Genomic DNA, 27,640 nt, shown 5'->3' with positions numbered 1-27,640 from the left:
CCTCCCTCCCTCCCTCCCTCCCTCCCTCCCTCCCTCCCTACCTCCCTACCTCCCTCCCTACCTACCTACCTCCCTACCTACCTACCTCCCTACCTACCTCCCTCCCTACCTCCCTACCTCCCTACCTACCTACCTCCCTACCTACCTCCCTACCTACCTCCCTACCTACCTACCTACCTCCCTACCTACCTACCTACCTCCCTCCCTACCTACCTACCTACCTACCTACCTACCTACCTCCCTCCCTCCCTCCCTCCCTCCCTACCTCCCTCCCTCCCTCCCTACCTCCCTCCCTCCCTCCCTCCCTCCCTACCTACCTACCTCCCTACTACCTCAGTATTCTGTTGCATTCACTATATGCTTTTTTAAAATTATATATCTGCTTTATTATATTTATTGTGTATATATGTATTATTAGATTTATTGTTTTACGGTGTAAGTTAAAGTTGAAACTGTTGTTGATAACGCCTAGACATTTTGCCAGCAGTAATCAATCCCGTGTGTGTGTGTGTGTGTGTGTGTGTGTGTGTGTGTGTGTGATGATGATGATGGTGATGTGTTGTTGTTTTCTTCCTCCGATCCAGTGGTCCCTGGTCGTAGCGACCATCACAGAGATCCCGCCCCTCCTATTCCTACCTAACTTCCTGGTTCAGAGACGGGTCCTGAGACCACTCAGAACACAGACCGGCGGCACCATCATGGTAGGTTGGATGGATGTCTACCATAGAGGAAGCTTGTCAGCTTTGGTTTCTTTGTATTAGCTGCTACTGTAACGGGAGGAATCTGTTGTCATAGTCCAGTCTGGAGTTTTGTGTTCAGGAAATAGATTCACAGGGTGTTATTGAATGTTTTATTCAAAACCAGTTCTATTTGGTTGTTTTTGAGTGTTTGGGGTATCCTGGGAGAGACAGGCTGCTTCTTAGAGTTTCAACAGCCGTGATGGAGATCTTAGTCCTAGGACCTTCACAGGTAACAGAGCCTCTGAGGGGAAAGACTCTTCTCAAATTACTATTGGGATAAATTCATTACTTGGCTTCTGTTCAACTTGACGGATAGAGAAGAAGTGCTGTACTAACCTTCCCTGAGACCCATGGCCTCAGAGAGATAACACAGTCTGGTTGGGTTCTGATGACCTCTGTTGAAACCCAGGTGCTGTACTAACCTTCCCTGAGACCCATGGCCTCAGAGAGATAACACAGTCTGGTTGGGTTCTGATGACCTCTGTTGAAACCCAGGTGCTGTACTAACCTTCCCTGAGACCCATGGCCTCAGAGAGATAACACAGTCTGGTTGGGTTCTGATGACCTCTGTTGAAACCCAGGTGCTGTACTAACCTTCCCTGAGACCCATGGCCTCAGAGAGATAACACAGTCTGGTTGGGTTCTGATGACCTCTGTTGAAACCCAGGTGCTGTACTAACCTTCCCTGAGACCCATGGCCTCAGAGAGATAACACAGTCTGGTTGGGTTCTGATGACCTCTGTTGAAACCCAGTCAGTCACACTAATGTGCTTCTTTTATTTGGTTCTAGGCCATGAGGCAGGGTTCATTTGCTGCAGTATGGTTTGGGTCATCCCTCTTAGCGTCCGATACTGCCTATTCAGCAAAACATGAGCTCTCTCTCTCTCTCTCTCTCTCTCTCTCTCTCTCTCTCTCTCTCTCTCTCTCTCTCTCTCTCTCTCTCTCTCTCTCTCTTCCCCCTCCTCCCTCTCTCTCTCTCTCTCTCTCTCTCCTTAACCCCTCCTCTCTCTCTCTCTCTCTCTCTCTCTCTCTCTCTCTCTCTCTCCTCTTCCCCCTCCTCCCTCTCTCTCTCTCTCTCTCTTAACCCCTCCTCTCTCTCTCTCTCTCTCTCTCTCTCTCTCTCTCTCTCTCTCTCTCTCTCTCTCTCTCTCCTTAACCCCTCCTCTCTCTCTGGCTGATGTTTGACTTGCTGGCTGATTGGCTGGCTTGCTTGTTGGCTTGCTGGGTGGGTGGTTTATTGGCTGGCTGGTTGACTGGCTGGCTAGCTGATTGGCTGGCTAGCATTGCTTACTGACTGACTGGCTGGCTAGCTTGCATTACTGGATCCATGCACAGAACAACATTACCATTTCCCTGTATAGTCCTAGCCCCTGAAGGCCATTGTCAAATGTAGTGCACTATATAGGGAATAGGGTGCTATTTGTTTCTAGTCTAATGTATTGTGTTGTTTCTAACATATTGTGTTGTGTTTTTTCTAATCTAATGTATTGTGTTGTTTCTAACATATTGTGTTGTTTCTAACGTATTGTGTTGTGTTTTTTCTAATCTAATGTATTGTGTTGTTTCTAACATATTGTGTTGTTTCTCGTCTAATGTATTGTATTGTTTCTAATCTAATGTATTGTGTTGTTTCTAATCTAATGTATTGTGTTGTTTCTAATCTAATGTATTGTGTTGTTTCTAACATATTGTGTTGTTTCTAATGTATTGTGTTGTGTTTTTTCTAATCTAATATATTGTGTTGTTTCTAACATATTGTGTTGTTTCTCGTCTAATGTATTGTGTTGTTTCTAATCTAATGTATTGTGTTGTTTCTAATCTAATGTATTGTGTTGTTTCTAATGTATTGTGTTGTTTCTAATCTAATGTATTGTGTTGTTTCTAATGTAATGTATGGTGTTGTGTTTACCGTCTGTAGGCAGGGAAGCTGGCTGTAGACCGAGGCTGGGCCATAAATGTAGGTGAGTTTTGTCTCCTGTCCTTTTCTTGGCTTTTCAGTTTAACAGCGACTTCACCACTTAATGACAGTGAGTTGGAGGTTGGAGAGAGTGCGGGATGGAGAATGTGTTGTATAACCTAATTGTCGGACATTGGAAGTTTCTGATTCGCTGTTATAACTTCCTCATTCTGATGAAAGCTCATCTTCTCTCTGCTTTATGTTAAGTAGGAGAGGAGAGGAGGATCAGTTCTTCCGCTGCAGCTCAGAGGTGTTAGTAGATGGTAGGATGATGATTAAGGAGAGAGGTGTTAGTAGATGGTAGGATGATGATTAAGGAGAGAGGTGGTAGTAGATGGTAGGATGATGATTAAGGAGAGAGGTGGTAGTAGATGGTAGGATGATGATTAAGGAGAGAGGTGGTAGTAGATGGTAGGATGATGATTAAGGAGAGATGTGTTAGTAGATGGTAGGATGATGATTAAGGAGAGAGGTGGTAGTAGATGGTAGGATGATGATTAAGGAGAGAGGTGGTAGTAGATGGTAGGATGATGATTAAGGAGAGAGGTGGTAGTAGATGGTAGGATGATGATTAAGGAGAGAGGTGGTAGTAGATGGTAGGATGATGATTAAGGAGAGATGTGGTAGTAGATGGTAGGATGATGATTAAGGAGAGAGGTGGTAGTAGATGGTAGGATGATGATTAAGGAGAGAGGTGGTAGTAGATGGTAGGATGATGATTAAGGAGAGAGGTGGTAGTAGATGGTAGGATGATGATTAAGGAGAGAGGTGGTAGTAGATGGTAGGATGATGATTAAGGAGAGATGTGTTAGTAGATGGTAGGATGTTGATTAAGGAGAGAGGTGGTAGTAGATGGTAGGATGATGATTAAGGAGAGAGGTGGTAGTAGATGGTAGGATGATGGTTAAGGAGAGAGGTGGTGGTAGATGGTAGGATGATGATTAAGGAGAGAGGTGGTAGTAGATGGTAGGATGATGATTAAGGAGAGAGGTGGTAGTAGATGGTAGGATGATGATTAAGGAGAGAGGTGGTAGTAGATGGTAGGATGATGGTTAAGGAGAGAGGTGTTAGTAGCAGCTGGTTGCATTAGTACCTAGGGAACAATACATGGGATATATAACAATACATGGGATATATAACAATACATGGGATAGCCTTATTCCCTATATAGTCCACTACTTTAGACCAGGGCCTTATTCCCTATATAGTCCACTACTTTAGACCAGGGCCTTATTCCCTATATAGTCCACTACTTTAGACCAGGGTCTTATTCCCTATATAGTCCACTACTTTAGACCAGGGCCTTATTCCCTATATAGTCCACTACTTTAGACCAGGGCCTTATTCCCTATATAGTCCACTACTTTAGACCAGGGCCTTATTCCCTATATAGTCCACTACTTTAGACCAGGGCCTTATTCCTTATATAGTCCACTACTTTAGACCAGGGCCTTATTCCCTATATAGTCCACTACTTTAGACCAGGGCCTTATTCCCTATATAGTCCACTACTTTAGACCAGGGCCTTATTCCCTATATAGTCCACTACTTTAGACCAGGGCCTTATTCCCTATATAGTCCACTACTTTAGACCAGGGCCTTATTCCCTATATAGTCCACTACTTTAGACCAGGGCCTTATTCCCTATATAGTCCACTACTTTAGACCAGGGCCTTATTCCCTATATAGTCCACTACTTTAGACCAGGGCCTTATTCCCTATATAGTCCACTACTTTAGACCAGGGCCTTATTCCCTATATAGTCCTCTACTTTAGACCAGGGCCTTATTCCCTATATAGTCCACTACTTTAGACCAGGGCCTTATTCCCTATATAGTCCACTACTTTAGACCAGGGCCTTATTCCCTATATAGTCCACTACTTTAGACCAGGGCCTTATTCCCTATATAGTCCACTACTTTAGACCAGGGCCTTATTCCCTATATAGTCCACTACTTTAGACCAGGGCCTTATTCCCTATATAGTCCACTACTTTAGACCAGGGCCTTATTCCCTATATAGTCCACTACTTTAGACCAGGGCCTTATTCCCTATATAGTCCACTACTTTAGACCAGGGCCTTATTCCCGATATAGGCCACTACTTTAGACCAGGGCCTTATTCCCTATATAGTCCACTACTTTAGACCAGGGTCTTATTCCCTATATAGTCCACTACTTTAGACCAGGGCCTTATTCCCTATATAGTCCACTACTTTAGACCAGGGTCTTATTCCCTATATAGTCCACTACTTTAGACCAGGGCCTTATTCCCTATATAGTCCACTACTTTAGACCAGGGCCTTATTCCCTATATAGTCCACTACTTTAGACCAGGGTCTTATTCCCTATATAGTCCACTACTTTAGACCAGGGCCTTATTCCCTATATAGTCCACTACTTTAGACCAGGGTCTTATTCCCTATATAGTCCACTACTTTAGACCAGGGCCTTATTCCCTATATAGTCCACTACTTTAGACCAGGGCCTTATTCCCTATATAGTCCACTACTTTAGACCAGGGCCTTATTCCCTATATAGTCCACTACTTTAGACCAGGGCCTTATTCCCTATATAGTCCACTACTTTAGACCAGGGTCTTATTCCCTATATAGTCCACTACTTTAGACCAGGGCCTTATTCCCTATATAGTCCACTACTTTAGACCAGGGTCTTATTCCCTATATAGTCCACTACTTTAGACCAGGGCCTTATTCCCTATATAGTCCACTACTTTAGACCAGGGCCTTATTCCCTATATAGTCCACTACTTTAGACCAGGGCCTTATTCCCTATATAGTCCACTACTTTAGACCAGGGCCTTATTCCCTATATAGTCCACTACTTTAGACCAGGGTCTTATTCCCTATATAGTCCACTACTTTAGACCAGGGCCTTATTCCCTATATAGTCCACTACTTTAGACCAGGGTCTTATTCCCTATATAGTCCACTACTTTAGACCAGGGTCTTATTCCCTATATAGTCCACTACTTTAGACCAGGGCCTTATTCCCTATATAGTCCACTACTTTAGACCAGGGCCTTATTCCCTATATAGTCCACTACTTTAGACTAGGGCCTTATTCCCTATATAGTCCACTACTTTAGACCAGGGTCTTATTCCCTATATAGTCCACTACTTTAGACCAGGGCCTTATTCCCTATATAGTCCACTACTTTAGACCAGGGCCTTATTCCCTATATAGTCCACTACTTTAGACCAGGGCCTTATTCCCTATATAGTCCACTACTTTAGACCAGGGCCTTATTCCCTATATAGTCCACTACTTTAGACCAGGGTCTTATTCCCTATATAGTCCACTACTTTAGACCAGGGCCTTATTCCCTATATAGTCCACTACTTTAGACCAGGGCCTTATTCCCTATATAGTCCACTACTTTAGACTACATGGATTTTATAATGTTGTATGTTTTTCCTCCAACACCCTAACCCTAAATGTCTCTCTCTCTCTCTGTCTCTGTCTCTGTCTCTGTCTCTGTCTCTGTCTCTCAATTCAATTCAGTTCAATTGAAGGGCTTTATTGGCATGGGAAACATATGTTAACATTGCCAAAGCAAGTGAAGTAGATAGTAAACAAAAGTGAAATAAACAATAAATATTTCCAAAAGAATAAAGACATTTCAAATGTCATATTATGTCTATATACAGTGTTGCAATGATGTGCAAATAGTTAAAGTACAAATGGGAAAATAACTAAACATAAATATGGGTTGTATTTACAATGGTGTTTGTTCTTCACTGGTTGCCCTTTTCTTGTGGCAACCGGTCTCAAATCTTGCTGCTGTGATGGCACACTGTGGTATTTCACCCAGTAGATAAGGGAGTTTATCCAAATGTTGGTTGGATAGGTTCCTCAATTTCTTTCTTATGTTTTTTCATTCTTCATCAAACCATTAATTGTTGTTGCTTTTCTTTGGTTTTCTGTTAGAGATTTTTAGATTTAATAGGGAAGCTGAGAGGTCAAATATACTGTTTAGGTTTTCTACTGCCAAGTTTACACCTTCACTATTACAGTGGAACGTTTTGTCCAGGAAGTTGTCTAAAAGGGTTTGAATTTGTTGCTGCCTAATTGTTTTTTGGTAGGTTTCTACACTACTTTCCTTCCATCTATAGCATTTCTTAATATTATTCAGTTCCTTTGGCTTTGATGCCTCATGATTGAGTATTGCTCTGTTCAAGTAGACTGTGATTTTGCTGTGGTCTGATAGGGGTGTCAGTGGGCTGACTGTGAACGCTCTGAGAGACTCTGGGTTGAGGTCAGTGATAAAGTAATCTACGGTACTACTGCCAAGAGATGAGCTATAGGTGTACCTACCATAGGAGTCCCCTCCAAGCCTACCATTGACTATGAACAGACCCAGCGTGCGACAGAGCTGCAGGAGTTGTGACCCGTTTTTGTTGGTTATGTTGTCGTAGTTGTGCCTAGGGGGGCATATGGGGGAGGGAATGCTGTCACCTCCAGGTAGGTGTTTGTCCCCCTGTGTGCTGAGGGTGTCAGGTTCTTGTCCAGTCGCCACAGACTAGTACGTGTCCCTGGGTCTGGAAATGATTGATTTCTCCTCCAGGATGGAGAAGCTGGCTTTATCTTTGCTTTATCTTGGCCAGGTCGCAGTTGTAAATGAGAACTTGTTCTCAACTGGTTAAATAAAGGTGAAATATATAAAACAATTAGAGGATGTGGATTCTAGTGGGGGGATATCGGGAGCACACAGAAGGACATTTTTCTCTGTTGAGATCATTTCCTTTTGAATTTCTAGCCAAATGTAAAATGTTCTTGTTTTGATTAATTTAATAGAGTAGGTTAGGTCTGCTCTATACCAAATTAGCATACCCCCTGAGTACCTTCCCTGTTTCACACCTGGTAGTTTGGTGGAAGGGACTACCAGCTCTCTGTAACCTAGAGGGCAACCAGTGTGTCCATCTCCTCTATACCATGTTTCTTGTAGGATGACAATGTCTTTATTTTCTTTGGTGAAGTCCAGGTTCCTGCTCTTTAGGTCAAAGACAGATGACCTCAGGCCTTGGATATTCCAGGATGAGATAGTGAAGGTGTTGTGTTCCATAAAGTGTCTAATGTTGTTGGTCGTGTGGTTTGGCCTCAGACCATTAAGTGTGAGCAGAGCCTGCTGAGCATCTGGTACATGCCATTGGCTTGAGCTAGTGTAAGAGTGGGGGTTGGGCCTGTTTGCCTGCTCACGGCCTGGGCGTATGTGTGACTTCTCTCTCTCTCTCTCTCTCTCTCTCTCTCTCTCTCTCTCTCTCTCTCTCTCTCTCTCTCTCTCTCTCTCTCTCTCTCTCTCTCTCTCTCTCTCTCTCTCTCTCTCTCTCTCTCTCTCTCTCTCTGTGTCTCTGTGTCTCTGTGTCTCTCTGTCTCTCTGTCTCTCTGTCTCTCTGTCTCTCTGTGTCTCTGTGTCTCTGTCTCTCTCTCTGTCTCTCTCTCTCTCCTCTCTCCCCCCCTCTCTCTCCCACCCCTCTCTCTCCCCCTCCCCCCTCTCCCCCTCTCCTCTCTCCCAGGTGGGGGCTTCCACCATTGCTCCAGTGATAAAGGGGGAGGATTCTGTGCCTACGCTGACATCACCTTAGCTATAAAGGTAATCACTATGCAACTACACTGAACAAAAATATCAACGCAACGTAAAGTGTTGGTCCCATGTTTCATGAGCTGAAATCGAAGATCCCTGATATTTTCCATATGTACAAAAAGCATATTTTCTCAAATTTGATGCATCATTTTGTTTACATCCCTGTCACTGAGCATTTTTCCTTTGCCAAAATATCCATCCACATGACAGGTGTGGCATATCAAGAAGCTGATTAAACAGTCATGTGAAATCCATAGATCAGGGACTAATTTATTTATTTCAATTGACTAATTTCCTGATATGAACTGTAACTCAGTAAAACCGTTGAAATTGTTGCATGTTCTGTTTATATTTTGTTCAGTATAGATTTGTGTCTACGATTCCACAATAATGTATGATGTGAATGTCTCATACATGACAGAGACAAAGGTAAAGAGTAATATGTCTGTTCTCTTCCTGTCTGTCTGTCTGTCTGTCTGTCCTCCTCCTGTCTGTCTGTCCTCCTCCTGTCTGTCTGTTCTCCTCCTGTCTGTCTGTTCTCCTCCTGTCTGTCTGTTCTCCTCCTGTCTGTCTGTCTGTTCTCTGTCTGTCTGTCTGTATGTCCTCCTCCTGTCTGTCTGTCTGTTCTCCTCCTGTCTGTCTGTCTGTCTGTTCTCCTCCTGTCTGTCTGTTCTCCTCCTGTCTGTCTGTCTGTTCTCCTCCTGTCTGTCTGTCTGTCTGTCTGTTCTCCGTCTGTCTGTCTGTCCTCCTCCTGTCTGTCTGTCTGTCCTTCTCCCGTCTGTCTGTCTGTCTGTTCTCCGTCTGTCTGTCTGTTCTCCTGTCTGTCTGTCTGTCTGTCTGTCTGTTCTCCGTCTGTCTGTCTGTCCTCCTCCTGTCTGTCTGTCTGTTCTCCTCCTGTCTGTCTGTCTGTCTGTCTGTCTGTCTGTCTGTCTGTCTGTTCTCCTCCTGTCTGTCTGTCCTCCTCCTGTCTGTCTGTCTGTTCTCCTCCTGTCTGTCTGTCTGTCTGTTCTCCGTCTGTCTGTCTGTTCTCCGTCTGTCTGTTCTCCTCCTGTCTGTCTGTCTGTCTGTTCTCCTCCTGTCTGTCTGTCTGTCTGTCTGTCTGTCTGTCTGTCTGTCTGTCTGTCTGTCTGTCTGTCTGTCTGTCTGTCTGTCTGTCTGTTCTCCTCCTGTCTGTCTGTTCTCCTCCTGTCTGTCTGTCTGTTCTCCTCCTGTCTGTCTGTCTGTCTGTCTGTCTGTCTGTCCTAGTTTCTGTTTGAGAGGGTGGAGGGAATCTCCCGAGCCACCATCATAGATCTGGATGCACACCAGGTGAGCTGTGAGGTCACTTCCTGTCTGACTGTCTAATCAGCAGGTGAAGTCCTGAGATGGTCGCTGTAACTGTCTCAGCATCCCAAATAGCATCCTATTCACTAGGGCCCACTCACCAGCGTCACTGTCTAAGTAGTCCCTCAGTAAAGATGAGTCAGTCCAGTTGATATTGAGATGCACAGTCCTCTCATCTCTCTCTGAGGTGGATCATATGTTCAGTCCAGTCGATATTGAGATGCTCAGTCCTCTCATCTCTCTCTGAGGTGGATCATATGTTCAGTCCAGTTGATATTGAGATGCTCAGTCCTCTCATCTCTCTCTGAGGTGGATCATATGTTCAGTCCAGTTGATATTGAGATGCTCAGTCCTCTCATCTCTCTCTGAGGTGGATCATATGTTCAGTCCAGTTGATATTGAGATGCTCAGTCCTCTCATCTCTCTCTGAGGTTGATCATATGTTCAGTCCAGTTGATTCTGACTGGACTGCTGATTAGCATATTTAGCTCTCATCTTGTGTTCTAATGAGCCACGTCCTCCCAATTATCTTAGTAATGTTTGTTACCTCAAGGTTCCAGAATACATACGGCTCTGTGATAATCAGGCTGAGGCCCAAATGGCACCCTGTTCTCTAGATAATGCACTACTTTTAACCAGAGCCCTATGGGCCCTGTATAGGGAATAGAGGCCCTGATTCTATAATGACATTCCATCAGGATATTGACTGAAGTAAAGTTAAGGATCAGAACAGATCCATACAGGTGCTGCTATGTTAATAATTCAAGAAGAGAACAAAAGACTGAATCTGCATGAAGGAATACAAATGAGTCTGAAAACAGCCTGATCAGCACAGACCAGGGAGGGAGGAGGAGGATAGGGTGGGGTGGGGTGGGGGGAGGGGGAGGATAGGGTGGGGGGAGGAGGGGGAGGAGGAGGATAGGGTGGGGTGGGGGGAGGGGGAGGGGGAGGAGAGGAGGAGGATGACAGCCATGACAGCTTCCTGACACTGTAATGTAAAAGTGACAGCAGCCATGACAGCTTCCTGACACTGTAATGTAAAACTGACAGCAGCCATGACAGCTTCCTGACACTGTAATGTAAAAGTGACAGCAGCCATGACAGCTTCCTGACACTGTAATGTAAAACTGACAGCAGCCATGACAGCTTCCTGACACTGTAATGTAAAACTGACAGCAGCCATGACAGCTTCCTGACACTGTAATGTAAAACTGACAGCAGCCATGACAGCTTCCTGACACTGTAATGTAAAACTGACAGCAGCCATGACAGCTTCCTGACACTGTAATGTAAAACTGACAGCAGCCATGACAGCTTCCTGACACTGTAATGTAAAACTGACAGCAGCCATGACAGCTTCCTGACACTGTAATGTAAAAGTGACAGCAGCCATGACAGCTTCCTGACACTGTAATGTAAAACTGACAGCAGCCATGACAGCTTCCTGACACTGTAATGTAAAACTGACAGCAGCCATGACAGCTTCCTGACACTGTAATGTAAAACTGACAGCAGCCATGACAGCTTCCTGACACTGTAATGTAAAACTGACAGCAGCCATGACAGCTTCCTGACACTGTAATGTAAAAGTGACAGCAGCCGTGACAGCTTCCTGACACTAGTGAATAGATCGAGAAATGGAAGGATATGAAGAATGATGAAGAGTGATGGAGAGTGATGGAGAGTGATGGAGAGTGATGGAGAGTGATGGAGAGTGATGGAGAGTGATGGAGAGTGATGGAGAGTGATGAAGAGTGATGGAGAGTGATGGAGAGTGATGAAGAGTGATGAAGAGTGATGGAGAGTGATGGAGAGTGATGGAGAGGCATTGACTTTGGGATGAGAATCATTTCAACAGGAACATCTTTGAACGGACGGCAGCATTATTTAGCCCTCATCTCACGCTGTCACTCTGGCTGTCAGCAGGTAATATAATACTATCAGGAATACTATCAGGAATACTATCAGGAATGCTATCAGGAATACTATCAGGAATACTATCAGGAATGCTATCAGGAATGCTATCAGGAATGCTATCAGGAATGCTATCAGGAATGCTATCAGGAATACTATCAGGAATGCTATCAGGAATACTATCAGGAATACTATCAGGAATACTATCAGGAATACTATCAGGAATGCTATCAGGAATACTATCAGGAATACTATCAGGAATACTATCAGGAATACTATCAGGAATGCTATCAGGAATACTATCAGGAATGCTATCAGGAATACTATCAGGAATACTATCAGGAATACTATCAGGAATACTATCAGGAATGCTATCAGGAATGCTATCAGGAATACTATCAGGAATACTATCAGGAATACTATCAGGAATACTATCAGGAATGCTAAAGGGTCTCTGTGTAAACTGGCTCTGACATCACTTCGTCTTCCTGCCTAGGGGAACGGTCATGAGCGTGACTTCCTGGATGACAGACGTGTTTTCATCATGGACGTCTACAACCGATACATCTACCCTGGAGACGGATACGCTAAGAGTAAGGCACCCCTGACCCCTGACCCCTAACCCCTAACCTATGACCCCTAACCTATGACCCCTAACCCCTAACCCCTGACCCCTAACCCCTAACCTATGACCCCTAACCTATGACCCCTGACCCCTAACCTATGACCCCTAACCTATGACCCCTGACCCCTAACCCCTGACCCCTAACCTATGACCCCTAACCCCTGACCCCTAACCTATGACCCCTAACCCTCTACAACCGATATATTTGTATTTGTATTTGGCAGCAGCTACTCTTCCTGGGGTCCAGCAAAATTAAGGCAGTTCATACAATTTTAAAAACATTATAATACATTCATAACAGATTTCACAACACACTGTGTGCCTTCAGGCCCCTACTCCACCACTACCACATATCTACAGTATTGTGATTCTACTGCTTGCATCAGTTACCTGATGTGGAATAGAGTTCCATGTAGTCATGGCTCTATGTAGTACTGTGCGCCTCCCATAGTCTGTTCTGGACTTGGGGACTGTGAAGAGACCTCTGGTGGCATGTCTTGTGGGGTATGCATAGGTGTCTGAGCTGTGTGCCAGTAGTTCAAACAGACAGCTTGGTGCATTCAACATGTCAATACCTCTCATAAATACAAGTAGTGATGAAGTCAATCTCTCCTCCACTTTGAGCCAGGAGAGATCAACATGAATATTATTAATATTAGCTCTCTGTGTACATCAAAGGGCCAGCCATGCTGCCTTGTTCTGAGCCAATTGCAATTTTCCTAAGTCCTTTTTTGTGGCACCTGACCACACAGCTGAACAGTAGTCCAGGTGTGACAAACCTAGGGCCTGTAGGACCTGCCTTGTTGATAGTGCTGTTAAGAAGGTAGAGCTTTATTATAGACAGACTTCTCCCCATCTTAGCTACTGTTGTATCAATGTATTGACCATGACAGTTTACAATCCAGGGTTATTCCAAGCCGTTTAGTCACCTCAACTTGTTCAATTTCCACATTATTCATTACAATATTTAGTTGAGGTTTAGTGAATGATTTGTCCCAGATACAGTGCTTTTAGTTTTTGACATATTTAGGACTAACTTATTCCTTGCCACCCACTCTGAAACTAACTGCAGCTCTTTCTTAAGTGTTGCAGTCATTTCAGTCGCTGTAGTAGCTGACGTGTATAGTGTTGAGTCATCCACATACATAGACACACTGGCTTTACTCAGAGCCAGTGGCATGTCATTAGTAGAGGTTGAAAAAAGTAATGGGTCTAGACATTAAAGAACACACTCTGTGTTCTGTTAGACAGGTAACTCTTTATCCACAATATAGCAGGTGGTGTAAAGCCATAACACATACGTTTTTCCAGCAGCAGACTATGATCGATAATGTCAAAAGCCGCACTGAAGTCTAACAAAACAGCCCCCACAACCCTTTTATCATCAATTTCTCTCAGCCAATCATCAGTCATTTGTGTAAGCGCTGTGCTTGTTGAATGTCCTTCTCTGTAAGCGTGCTGAAAGTTTGTTGTCATTTTGTTTACTGTAAAATAGCATTGCATCTGGTCAAACAACCATTTTTCCCAATAGTTTACTAAGTATTGGTAACAGGCTGATTGGTGGGCTATTTGAGCCAGTAAAGGGGGCTTTACTATTCTTAGGTAGCGGAATGACGTTTGCTTCCCTCCAGGCCTGAGGGCACACACTTTCTAGTAGGCTTAGATTGAAGATATGGCAAATAGGAGTGGCTATATCGTCCACTATTATCCTCAGTAATTCTCCATCCAAGTTGTCAGACCCCGGTGGCTTGTCATTGTTGATAGACAACAATTATTTTTTCACCTCTTCCACACTCACTTTATGGAATTCAAAAATTACTATTCTTGTCTTTCATAATTTGGTCAGATATACTTGGATGTGTAGTGTCAGCGTTTGTTGCTGGCATGTCATGCCTATGTTTGCTAATCTTGCCAATGAAAAAATAATGTAAGTAGTTGCCAATATCAGTGGGTTTTGTGATGAATGAGCCATCTGATTCAATGAATGATGGAGCTGAATTTGCCTTTTTTACCAACATTTCATTTAAGGTGCTCCAAAGCTTTTTACTATAATTCTTTATGTCATTTATCTTTGTTTCATAGTGTAGTTTCTTCTTCTTTTTATTCAGGTTAGTCACATGATTTCTCAATTTGCAATACGTTTGCCAATCGGTTGTGCAGCCAGACTTATTTGCCATTCCTTTTGCCTCATCCCTCTCAACCATACAATGTTTCAATTCCTCATCAATCCACAGGGATTTAACAGTTTTGACAGCCATTTTCTTAATGGGTGCGTGCTTATTAGTAACTGGAATAAGCAATTTCATAAATGTGTCAAGTGCAGCGTCTGTTTGCACCTCATTACACACCACGGACCAACAAATATCCTTTACATCAACAACATAGAAATCGCTACAAAATTGTATGACCTCTTATTCACAATATTAGGCCCAGCCTTTGGAATTTGGTTTTCCTAGATATGGCTACTATATTGTGATCACTACATCTAATGGATTTGGATACTGCTTCAAAAAAATCTCTGCAGCATTAGTAAAGATGTGATCAATACATGTTGATGATTTAATTCCTGTACTGTTTGTAACTACCCTGGTAGGTTGACTGGTCACCTGAACCAGGTTGCAGGCACTAGTTAAAGTTTGAATCTTTCTCTTGAGTGGGCAGCCTGATGAAAGCCAGTCAATATTTAAATATGCAAATAGTCCGGGTAGCCATGATTAGCTGTTCAGGAGTTTTATGGCTTGGGGGTAGAAGCTGTTAAGAAGTCTTTTGGACCTAGACTTGGCACTCCAGTACCGCTTGCCGTGCGGTAGCAGAGAGAACAGTCTATGACTAGGGTGGCTGGAGTCTTTCATACTTTTTAGGGCCTTCCTCTGACACCGCCTGGTATAGAGGTCCTGGATGGCAGGAAGCTTTGCCCCAGTGATGTACTGGGCCGTACGCACTACCCTCTGTAGTGCCTTGCGGTCAGAGGTCGAGCAGTTGCCATACCAGGCGGTGATGCAACCAGTCAGGATGCTCTCGATGGTGCAGCTGTAGAACTTTTTGTGGATCTGAGGACCCATGCCAAATCTTTTCAGTCTCCTGAGGTAGAATAGGCTTTGTCGTGCCCTCTTCACAACTGTCTTGGTGTGTTTGGACCATGATAGTTTGTTGGTGATGTGGACACCAAGGAACTTGAAGCTCTCAACCTGTTCCACTACAGCCCCATCGATGAGAATGGGGGCGTGCTCAGTCCTCTTTTTTTCCCTGTAGTTCACAATCATCTCCTTTGTCTTGATCACGTTGAGGGAGAGGTTGTTATCCTGGCACCACATGGCCAGGTCTCTGACCTCCTCCCTATAGGCTGTCTCATCGTTGTCGGTGATCAGGCCTACCACTGTTGTGTCGTCGGCAAACTTAATGATGGTGTTGGAGTCGTGCCTGGCCATGCAGTCGTGGGTGAACAGGGAGTACAGGAGGGGACTGAGCACGCACCCCTGAGGGGCCCCTGAGGGGCCAGTCCTGCTAAAGCGTTCAATGCCACGATTCAGAGACACAGGGCCAGATATGATGGGTTTTAATAACCTTAATAGTCCTGAAAGACCAGTTGGAACACATCTAATAACCTGTCTGTCTATATACCTGTATTCAGTACATTGGGAAAGTATTCAGACCCTTTTGTTGCCTTATTGTTTTTTTCTCTAATCAATCTACACACAATAACCAATAATGACAAAGCAAAAACAGGTTTTTTGACATTTTTGCAAATGTAAATATATATATTTATATGAAACATAAGTAATAATATCACATTTACATAGGTTTTCAGACACTTTACTCAGATCTTTGTTGAAGCACCTTTGGCAGCGATTACAGCCTCGAATCCTCTTGGGTATGACGCTACAAGCTTGGCACACCTGTATTTGGGGAGTTTCTCCCATTCTTCTCTGCAGATCCTCTCAAGCTCTGTCAGGTTGGATGGGGAGCGTCGCTGCACAGCTATTTTCAGGTCTCTCCAGAGATGTTCGATCGGGTTCAAGTCCGAGCTCTGGCTGGGCCACTCAAGGACAATCAGATACTTGTCCAGAAGCCACTCCTGCGTTGTCTTGGCTGTGTGCTGAGGGTCGTTGTCGTGTTGGAAGGTGAACCTTCACCCCGGTCTGAGGTCCTGAGCGCTCTGGAGCAGGTTTTCATCAAGGATCTCTCTGTACTTTGCTCCGTTCAGCTTTCCCTCGATCCTGACTAGTCACCTAGTCCCTGCCGCTGAAAAACATCCCCACATCATGATGCTGCCACCACCATGCTTCACCGTAGGGATGATGCCAGGTTTCCTCCAGACGTGACGCTTGGCATTCAGGCCAAAGAGTTCAATCTTGGTTTCATCAGACCAGAGAATCTTGTTTCTCATGGTCTGATTCCTTTAGGTGCCTTTTGGAAAATTCCAAGCGGGCTGTCATGTGCCTTTTACTGAGGAGTGGCTTCCGTCTGGCAACACTCTACCATAAAGGCCTGATTGGTGGAGTGCTGCAGAGATGGTTGTCCTTCTGGAAGATTCTCCCATCTCCACAGAAAAACATCAAACTTCTTACATTTAAGAATGATGGAGGCCACTGTGTTCTTGGGGAATTTCAATGATGCAGAAATGTTTTGGTACCCTTCCCCAGATCTGTACCTCGACACAATCCTGTCTCTGAGCTCTACGGACAATTCCTTCGACCTAATGGCTTGGTTTTTGCTCTGACATGCGCTGTCAACTGTGGGATCCTATATAGACAGGTGTGTGCCTTTCCAAATCATGTCCAATCAATTGCATTTCCCACAGGTGGACTCCAATCAAGTTGTAGAAACATCTCAAGGATGATCAATGGAAACAGGAAGCACCTGAGCTCAATTTAGAGTCTCATAGCAAAGGGGCTTAATACTTATGTAAATAAGGTATTTCTGTTTTAGTTTTTTTGTAAATTAGCACAATGTTCTAAAAACCTGTTTTCACTTTGTCATTATTGGGTATTGTGTGTAGATTGATGAAATTATTTGATTTAATCCATTTTAGAATAAGGCTGTAACGTAACAAAATGTGGAAAAAGTCAAGGGGTCTGAATACTTTCCGAATGCACTGTACATTCTTGTGTTTCCGGGGCGATTAAATGTAAGGTGGAGCTGGACTTGGGGACGGAGGACCTGTCTGTCTACCTGCCTGTCTGAACACCTTTCTCTCTCTCTCTCAGGAGCCATAAAGCGTAAGGTGGAGCTGGACTGGGGGACGGAGGACCTGTCTGTCTACCTGTCTCTGAACACCTTTCTCTCTCTCTCTCAGGAGCCATAAAGCGTAAGGTGGAGCTGGACTGGGGGACGGAGGACCTGTCTGTCTACCTGTCTCTGAACACCTTTCTCTCTCTCTCTCAGGAGCCATAAAGCGTAAGGTGGAGCTGGACTGGGGGACGGAGGACCTGTCTGTCTACCTGTCTCTGAACACCTTTCTCTCTCTCTCTCAGGAGCCATAAAGCGTAAGGTGGAGCTGGACTGGGGGACGGAGGACCTGTCTGTCTACCTGTCTCTGAACACCTTTCTCTCTCTCTCTCAGGAGCCATAAAGCGTAAGGTGGAGCTGGACTGGGGGACGGAGGACCTGTCTGTCTACCTGTCTGTCTGAACACCTTTCTCTCTCTCTCTCTCAGGAGCCATAAAGCGTAAGGTGGAGCTGGACTGGGGGACGGAGGATGATGAGTACCTCCAGAAGGTAGAGCTCCACTTGGAGGGTGCTCTCAACGAGGTCCGTTCTGACATCATAGTATACAACGCCGGGACAGACGTCCTGGACGGAGACCCCCTGGGAGGACTGGCTATCTCACCACAGGTAGTGTTGGTAGAGGAGTTTTTCCATTCCCTGTAATGGTAATCACTATTTCTTTCTCTCCAGATCAGCTGACCTCATTGTTATGTCTCCACCTCTCCCCCCTGTCCAGATGGGGAAAGGGTTAGGGTTAGGGGAGGAGTAGTAACATAGCCCTCAGGGGAAAGGGTGTGGAATGATTCTATCATAGTATGACGTTATGTTTCCTCATCCTCATAGCTTTGGGTTGTTATTGCTAAGATTAAAGGACAAAGACAAAATGATGAAACCGTTTTTTAGAGGCTGTCTTGACTCAAACTGGGGTGTAAATTCTCCTCTCCTCCAGGGCATAGTAAGAAGGGATGAAATAGTGTTCCGGGCAGCGCGGAGGAGAGGGATTTCCATCCTGATGGTGACGTCTGGTGGATACCAGAAGAAGACCGCTCGTATCATCGCTGACTCCATCATCAACCTGCGATGCCAGGGCCTGATTGGAGGGGACGAGGATGGGGAGGGGCCAGAGGAGTGTGCGGGCGGAGTCACCCTCATGATGAGCAGCTCTGACTCCTCCCCTTCCTGTGTGTCACCAGGACCAGCCCCCAACACCATCTGACTGGAACTGAACATGAGTTGGATCCTAGGGCCCAGAGCCTCTCCTGGCTCCCTAGTGCACTAGAGGAAAAATAGTGTGCTCCAGGAATAGAGTGCCGTTTCAGACTTCCCCCCGATCTTACTGATGCCCACTGTGACTGTGGCAGGGGTAGGCAGTGGGACAGGGCTGGTCAGGTAGCCTAGTGGTTAAGAGCGTTGGACCAGTAACCGAAAGGTCGCTGGTTTGAATCCCCGAGCCGGCTAGGTGAAAAATCTGCCGATGTGCCCTTGAGCAAGGCACTTAACCCTAATTGCTCCTGTAATTCGCTCTGGATAAGAGTGTCTGCTAAATGACTAAAATGTAAATGTCTTAGACAGAGAGGTACAGCATTCTGTGGACAGTAGCGTTTAAAACTAACACTGAACCATGTAGAGACTTCACAGACATTAGACATTAAGATAGACTTTAGGTTTCTGGTTCATATCCAGCTTGAAAGACCGATCTAGGGAGAAAGAAGGTATTTCCCCCTAATATTGATGACGGTCAGGAACTTGGTTATGTCTGGGTTAGAGTTTCACCTGGTCTGGGAAAACTCCTGGGCTATGACCCAAATGGCACCCTATTCCTTATTTAGTGCACTACATTCAGCCAAGGGGCCTGTAAGGTTTGATACTGCCACTGATTTAGGTTGCGAGTTCATATTCGACTTGAAGGACCAATCTATGAAAAAAGGGCTTTTACCTGGTCTAATCACATGGTTTGGTCAGGGAAAACTCATGGGGGCCGTGGCCTAACACCCGATTCCCTACTAGTTAGTGCACTACTTACATCTATCTCCATAGACCCCCTCTCCTGCTACTCTCAGCCCATCCCATCTATCTCCATAGACCCCCTCTCCTGCTACTCTCAGCCCATCCCATCTATCTCCATAGACCCCCTCTCCTGCTACTCTCAGCCCATCCCATCTATCTCCATAGACCCCCTCTCCTGCTACTCCCAGCCCATCCCATCTATCTCCATAGACCCCCTCTCCTGCTACTCTCAGCCCATCCCATCTATCTCCATAGACCCCCTCTCCTGCTACTCTCAGCCCATCCCATCTATCTCCATAGACCCCCTCTCCTGCTACTCTCAGCCCATCCCATCTATCTCCATAGACCCCCTCTCCTGCTACTCCCAGCCCATCCCATCTTTCTCCATAGACCCCCTCTCCTGCTACTCTCAGCCCATCCCATCTATCTCCATAGACCCCCTCTCCTGCTACTCCCAGCCCATCCCATCTATCTCCATAGACCCCCTCTCCTGCTACTCTCAGCCCATCCCATCTATCTACATAGACCCCCTCTCCTGCTACTCTCAGCCCATCCCATCTATCTCCATAGACCCCCTCTCCTGCTACTCTCAGCCCATCCCTTCTATCTCCATAGACCCCCTCTCCTGCTACTCTCAGCCCATCCCATCTATCTCCATAGACCCCCTCTCCTGCTACTCTCAGCCCATCCCATCTATCTCCATAGACCCCCTCTCCTGCTACTCTCAGCCCATCCCATCTATCTCCATAGACCCCCTCTCCTGCTACTCCCAGCCCATCCCATCTATCTCCATAGACCCCCTCTCCTGCTACTCTCAGCCCATCCCATCTATCTCCATAGACCCCCTCTCCTGCTACTCCCAGCCCATCCCATCTATCTCCATAGATTCCCCTCTCCTGCTACTCTCAGCCCATCCCATCTATCTCCATAGACCCCCTCTCCTGCTACTCTCAGCCCATCCCATCTATCTCCATAGACCCCCTCTCCTGCTACTCTCAGCCCATCCCATCTATCTCCATAAACCCCCTCTCCTGCTACTCTCAGCCCATCCCATCTATCTCCATAGACCCCCTCTCCTGCTACTCTCAGCCCATCCCATCTATCTCCATAGATTCCCCTCTCCTGCTACTCTCAGCCCATCCCGTCTATCTCCATAGACCCCCTCTCCTGCTACTCTCAGCCCATCCCATCTATCTCCATAGACCCCCTCTCCTGCTACTCTCAGCCCATCCCATCTATCTCCATAGACCCCCTCTCCTGCTACTCTCAGCCCATCCCATCTATCTCCATAGACCCCCTCTCCTGCTACTCTCAGCCCATCCCATCTATCTCCATAGACCCCCTCTCCTGCTACTCTCAGCCCATCCCATCTATCTACATAGACCCCCTCTCCTGCTACTCTCAGCCCATCCCATCTATCTCCATAGACCCCCTCTCCTGCTACTCCCAGCCCATCCCATCTATCTCCATAGACCCCCTCTCCTGCTACTCTCAGCCCATCCCATCTATCTCCATAGACCCCCTCTCCTGCTACTCTCAGCCCATCCCATCTATCTCCATAGACCCCCTCTCCTGCTACTCTCAGCCCATCCCATCTATCTCCATAGACCCCCAGCCCATCCCATCTATCTCCATAGACCCCCAGCCCATCCCATCTATCTCCATAGACCCCCAGCCCATCCCATCTATCTCCATAGACCCCCAGCCCATCCCATCTATCTCCATAGACCCCCAGCCCATCCCATCTATCTCCATAGACCCCCAGCCCATCCCATCTATCTCCATAGACCCCCTCTCCTGCTACTCTCAGCCCATCCCATCTATCTACATAGACCCCCTCTCCTGCTACTCCCAGCCCATCCCATCTATCTCCATAGACCCCCTCTCCTGCTACTCTCAGCCCATCCCATCTATCTCCATAGACCCCCTCTCCTGCTACTCTCAGCCCATCCCATCTATCTCCATAGACCCCCAGCCCATCCCATCTATCTCCATAGACCCCCTCTCCTGTTTTCGATGTACTATATGTTTATACTGTACCGTATATTGTTCAACTTTGCTGCGATGTCTTACATGAATTCTGAACCTTTCTAATCTCATAGTATCCACAGATTGTATATTAAACATTAATATTTTTCCTAAGAGTTTTATTATGTTGTTGATTGATTGGCTATGGCTTTCCATCACCTAACACTGCTATTAGTAGGGTTAACTTTAAATGAATGTTGTGATTTTTTTAACCACCTGAACCTGTGACCAGAAACAAGCTATATGGGGACAATACCAGAATAAATGATCTAGTGATTCTGTTTCTTCGCAGCAAAATCTCCAGAGCTGAGATTGTTGTATTCCCCATATATATATAACAAATATGTTGTATTCCCCTTATATATAACATTCTGTTGTATTCCACTTATATACAACATTCTGTTAGTGGCAAGAATGTTGTATAAACATTTTAATTGAAAAAATCTGTGTTGAATCCAGCGTGGTTTTGTGTATCAGTTCATAAACCGATGAATCACTACGTCGAAAATGGCTTCTCAGCTATTTTCCAACCTGTATGGCACAGCTGGCAACATTTTGTCCTCAAATGAAACTGGTATATATTTGTTTATTTATGCCAATCTTTTTTCAGCCAATGTTGATCTTTAAAAATAGGGCAGACACTTGCCTTCTCCATTTCTGCAGTAATGCTGCAATCAATTGGTTGTAACTTTGTATTGAGCAAACATTCCCATATAATTTTGATAGCTGCATGTGTGACAACTCCACCATTTCTATTCATTATTTCATTAATAAATATAAATCATATTTTTGTTTAAATTTCCATAAAGATTTATATTTATTTTGATCGATCAGTATATTTGAGTTTAACCATAATATTTGTTGTAGTATTTGTTCTGTATTTTCTGGAGGATAAAATTGAAATTGTAACCAGCTTTGTATGGCTTGTTTAAGAAAGGGCGATACTTTGAGCAAGGTTTCATTTTCAATTAACCAAAAATAAGAAGTTGTAATCTGTATAAAGGCAAAAAGGCCATTTTTGAACAAAGCCTTTCTTAGTAATTTACTGAAGAACCAGTTGGGGTTTAATTTATGTATGAGTGAAGCTTTAGATGAGAGGTTTAATTGTTTAATATTTAATCATTTCTTCCCCCACAAAATGATATTCATTATATAAATAGGCATGTTTAATTTTGTCTGGCTTAGCGTTCCAAATAAATTATTATTATTATTTTATTTTTTTCACATAATTGAAAAAATAACTTTGTCTGGAGTAGGCAGCGCCATAAGTCAAGACGTAAACTGTGATATGACTAAACTGTTCATCAGGGTGATTGTTCCACAAATAGACAGGTATTTACCTCTCCATGGTTGCAGGAGCTTTTTGCTAACTTTCTATTGAAGTGTGTTTTTATATCTTAAGGGATATGAATACCAAGTATGTCTAGTCCTCTGTAGCTCAGCTGGTAGAGCACGGCGCTTGTAACGCCAAGGTAGTGGGTTCGATCCCCGGGACCACCCATACACAAAAAATGTATGCACACATGACTGTAAGTCACTTTGGATAAAAGCGTCTGCTAAATGGCATATTATTATTATTCACCATCAGCCCATTCTATAGTAAACTACAGGTTAATGTAGAAGTTGTCTTTTAACAATCCAATATGTAATATGGTACACTTCACATTAACTTATAGTTAAAGATGCACTCCAGGATCTTAAGCACAACAAATTGGTAACATATTGAGCAAGTTGGATTCATAACATATCACATGAATTGCAAAATTCGTATGATATACACAGTTCAAAATTCGGAACATATCACTCAAAATGCATGACATAGTACACAAAATGCATGACATAGTACACAATTGGATGATGTAGTGCACAAAGAACGGCGACCACTTTTGGCCCGTGAGCAACACTTTCAAAACTACAAAAGTTTGAGAGAGCATCATTAAACCACATTTTTTTTGCCGATTTCCCATGCAAAAAAGAAATGTATTGTTATCAATCTGGCTCGAAGGACCATATTCCCAAATATTTGTGGTCTTTTGTACCACGTATGGTTCTGTCTAGGGCTGAGCTGGAGACTGTCTAGGGCTGTCCTGGAGACTGTCTAGGGCTGTCCTGGAGACTGTCTAGGGCTGAGCTGGAGACTGTCTAGGGCTGTCCTGGAGACTGTCTAGGGCTGTCCTGGAGACTGTCTAGGGCTGTCCTGGAGACTGTCTAGGGCTGAGCTGGAGACTGTCTAGGGCTGAGCTGGAGACTGTCTAGGGCTGTCCTGGAGACTGTCTAGGGCTGTCCTGGAGACTGTCTAGGGCTGAGCTGGGAGACTGTCTAGGGCTGTCCTGGAGACTGTCTAGGGCTGTCCTGGAGACTGTCTAGGGCTGTCCTGGAGACTGTCTAGGGCTGAGCTGGAGACTGTCTAGGGCTGTCCTGGAGACTGTCTAGGGCTGAGCTGGAGACTGTCCAGGGCTGAGCTGGAGACTGTCTAGGGCTGAGCTGGAGACTGTCTAGGGCTGTCCTGGAGACTGTCTAGGGCTGTCCTGGAGACTGTCTAGGGCTGTCCTGGAGACTGTCTAGGGCTGAGCTGGAGACTGTCCAGGGCTGAGCTGGAGACTGTCTAGGGCTGAGCTGGAGACTGTCTAGGGCTGTCCTGGAGACTGTCTAGGGCTGAGCTGGGAGACTGTCTAGGGCTGAGCTGGAGACTGTCTAGGGCTGTCCTGGAGACTGTCTAGGGCTGAGCTGGGAGACTGTCTAGGGCTGAGCTGGAGACTGTCTAGGGCTGTCCTGGAGACTGTCTAGGGCTGTCCTGGAGACTGTCTAGGGCTGTCCTGGAGACCGTCTAGGGCTGTCCTGGAGACTGTCTAGGGCTGAGCTGGAGACTGTCTAGGGCTGTCCTGGAGACTGTCTAGGGCTGTCCTGGAGACTGTCTAGGGCTGTCCTGGAGACTGTCTAGGGCTGAGCTGGAGACTGTCTAGGGCTGAGCTGGAGACTGTCTAGGGCTGTCCTGGAGACTGTCTAGGGCTGTCCTGGAGACTGTCTAGGGCTGAGCTGGGAGACTGTCTAGGGCTGTCCTGGAGACTGTCTAGGGCTGTCCTGGAGACTGTCTAGGGCTGTCCTGGAGACTGTCTAGGGCTGTCCTGGAGACTGTCTAGGGCTGAGCTGGAGACTGTCTAGGGCTGTCCTGGAGACTGTCTAGGGCTGTCCTGGAGACTGTCTAGGGCTGTCCTGGAGACTGTCTAGGGCTGAGCTGGAGACTGTCTAGGGCTGAGCTGGAGACTGTCTAGGGCTGAGCTGGAGACTGTCTAGGGCTGTCCTGGAGACTGTCTAGGGCTGTCCTGGAGACTGTCTAGGGCTGAGCTTGGAGACTGTCTAGGGCTGAGCTGGAGACTGTCTAGGGCTGTCCTGGAGACTGTCCAGGGCTGAGCTGGGAGACTGTCCAGGGCTGAGCTGGGAGACTGTCTAGGGCTGAGCTGGAGGCTGTCTAGGGCTGAGCTGGAGGCTGTCTAGTCTTCACCAGACAAAGTGACCCTGCTGTCAGCACAACGTAATGCTAAACACTAGTCTGCAGTCATTCATTGGTTTCAGGTTGTTGCATCTCAAGCTAGATATGGGGTTAGACCACTGTCTGATATATGAATAAGATAGACTGAGCTAACTCTAAGGTAATTAAACGCTATTACAAACATTTATGTGTCAGCACCACAGCTAATGAAGTCACTGAAACCAGAGTTGCAGTCGGTTTTGGAATGGGTGGCCAGTAATGAACTGGTCCTGAACATCTCTAAAACTAAGAGCATTGTATTTGGTACAAATCATTCCCTAAGTCCTAGACCTCAGCTGAATCTGGTATGGAATAGTGTGGCTGTTGAACAAGTTGAGGAGACTAAATTACTTGGCGTTACCTTAGATTGTAAACTGTCATAGTCAAAACATATAGATTCAATGGTTGTAAAGATGGGGAGAGGTCTGTCCGTAATAAAGAAATGCTCTGCTTTTTTGACACCACACTCCACAAAGCAAGTCTTGCAGGCTTCTTGATTATTGTCCAGTGCTGCAAGGAAAGACCTAGTTAAGCTGCAGCTGGCCCAGAACAGAGCGGCATGTCTTGCTCTTCATTGTAATCAGAGGGCTAAAATTAATACTATGCATGCCAGTCTCTCTTGGCTAAGAGTTGAGGAGAGACTGACTGCATCACTTCTTCTTTTTATAAGAAACAATATGTTAAATTTCAAATTGTTTGCATAGTCAATTTACACACAGCTCTGACACACACACTTACCCTACCATACATGCCACCAGGGGTCTTTTCACAGTCCCCAAATCCAGAACAAATTCAAGAAAGTGTACAGTATTATATAGAGCCATTATTGCATGGAACTCCCAGCTCATGTTTTCTCAAATGAACAGCAAACCTGGTTTCAAAAAACAGATAAAGCAACACCTCACAGCACAACGCCTCTCCCCATATTTGACCTAGATAGTTTGTGTGTATGTATTGATATGTAGGCAACGTGTGCCTTTTTTAAATTGATGTAGTTCTGTCCTTGAGCTGTTCTTGTCTGTTAATGTTCTGTCATGGTTCATGCTTAGTGTGGATCCCAGGAAGAGTAGCTGCTGCTAATAAAATACACATTAAAATCGCATGCTAACTCTGAGTCAGAACACATCGCTATTACAACATTCCATTGAGAGAGAGATTACTGAGGAGGCAGAATACTGGTCAACATTCCATTGAGAGAGAGATTACTGAGGAGGCAGAATACTGGTCAACATTCCATTGAGAGAGAGATTACTGAGGAGGCAGAATACTGGTCAACATTCCATTGAGAGAGAGATTACTGAGGAGGCAGAATACTGGTCAACATTCCATTGAGAGAGAGATTACTGAGGAGGCAGAATACTGGTCAACATTCCATTGAGAGAGAGATTACTGAGGAGGCAGAATACTGGTCAACATTCCATTGAGAGAGAGATTACTGAGGAGGTAGAATACTGGTCAACATTCCATTGAGAGAGAGATTACTGAGGAGGCAGAATACTGGTCAACATTCCATTGAGAGAGAGATTACTGAGGAGGCAGAATACTGGTCAACATTCCATTGAGAGAGAGATTACTGAGGAGGCAGAATACTGGTCAACATTCCATTGAGAGAGAGATTACTGAGGAGGCAGAATACTGGTCAACATTCCATTGAGAGAGAGATTACTGAGGAGGCAGAATACTGGTCAACATTCCATTGAGAGAGAGATTACTGAGGAGGCAGAATACTGGTCAACATTCCATTGAGAGAGAGATTACTGAGGAGGCAGAATACTGGTCAACATTCCATTGAGAGAGAGATTACTGAGGAGGCAGAATACTGGTCAACATTCCATTGAGAGAGAGATTACTGAGGAGGCAGAATACTGGTCAACATTCCATTGAGAGGGTTATTTGGAGTGGAACGGGGGAACCCAAGAGCAGACTCAGACGAGGAGACTGGGATGAAGTAATCAAGGTATTTATTGAAACGGGGAAGATGGAGTGCATGTCAGGGGAAACTGCTGGAAACCAGGTGCGGAGGCTGAGGCTGGAGCGAGGGGGGTTGAGACAGGGTGATCAGGTCCGGAGGGGAACTTTTATTTTATTTCACCTTTATTTAACCAGGTAAGCCAGTTGAGAACAAGTTCTCATTTGCAACTGCGACCTGGCCAAGATAAAGCAAAGCAGTGCGATAAAAACAACAACACAGAGTTACATATGGAATAAACAAAAACGTACAGTCAATAACACAATAGAAAATATATATATACAGTGTGTGCAAATGTAGCAAGTTATGGAGGTAAGGCAATAAATAGGCCATAGTGTCACGTCCGTTGAATGACGGGACAGACCAAGGCGCAGCGTGATATATGTACATGTTTATTAAACCAATAAACACTCGACAAAACAATAAACGAAACGTGAAATCCAAGGTAGCACACACAACATACCTTACACGGAACAAGATCCCACAACTAGACAGTGCCAATAGGCTGCCTAAGTATGATCCCCAATCAGAGACAACCAGCTACAGCTGCCTCTGATTGGGAACCACACCGGCCAACATAGATATACACATACTAGATCAAAACATAGAAAATATACAACATAGAAAATACACACCCTGACTCAACATATAAGCGTCCCCTGAGTCAGGGCGTGACACATAGTGCAAAATAATTACAATTTAGTATTAACACTGGAGTGATAGATGTGCAGAAGAT

At 45.3% G+C, this 27,640-nt stretch overlaps 1 protein-coding gene across 4 annotated transcripts in view; it reads left to right on the top strand.

The window, feature by feature from the left end:
• hdac11 (histone deacetylase 11) overlaps positions 1-21,515 on the top strand; it is a 31,693-nt gene extending 10,178 nt beyond the window's left edge. For all 4 annotated transcript variants that reach the window (XM_084167753.1, XM_084167754.1, XM_084167756.1 and 1 more), the window contains exons 4-10: positions 585-701; positions 2,659-2,701; positions 8,234-8,310; positions 9,547-9,609; positions 12,035-12,131; positions 17,820-17,998; positions 18,321-21,515. In XM_084167753.1, the coding sequence (XP_084023879.1) occupies positions 585-701; positions 2,659-2,701; positions 8,234-8,310; positions 9,547-9,609; positions 12,035-12,131; positions 17,820-17,998; positions 18,321-18,587 (843 nt within the window). In that variant the 3' untranslated portion in view covers positions 18,588-21,515. The remainder of the gene's footprint in view (positions 1-584; positions 702-2,658; positions 2,702-8,233; positions 8,311-9,546; positions 9,610-12,034; positions 12,132-17,819; positions 17,999-18,320) is intronic.
• Positions 21,516-27,640: the final 6,125 nt, after the last annotated feature.

The sequence above is a fragment of the Coregonus lavaretus genome, assembly GCF_964263955.1.
Source record: "Coregonus lavaretus genome assembly, chromosome: 8".
NCBI lineage: Eukaryota > Metazoa > Chordata > Actinopteri > Salmoniformes > Salmonidae > Coregonus > Coregonus lavaretus.
This window is presented reverse-complemented; position numbering and strand designations above follow the sequence as displayed.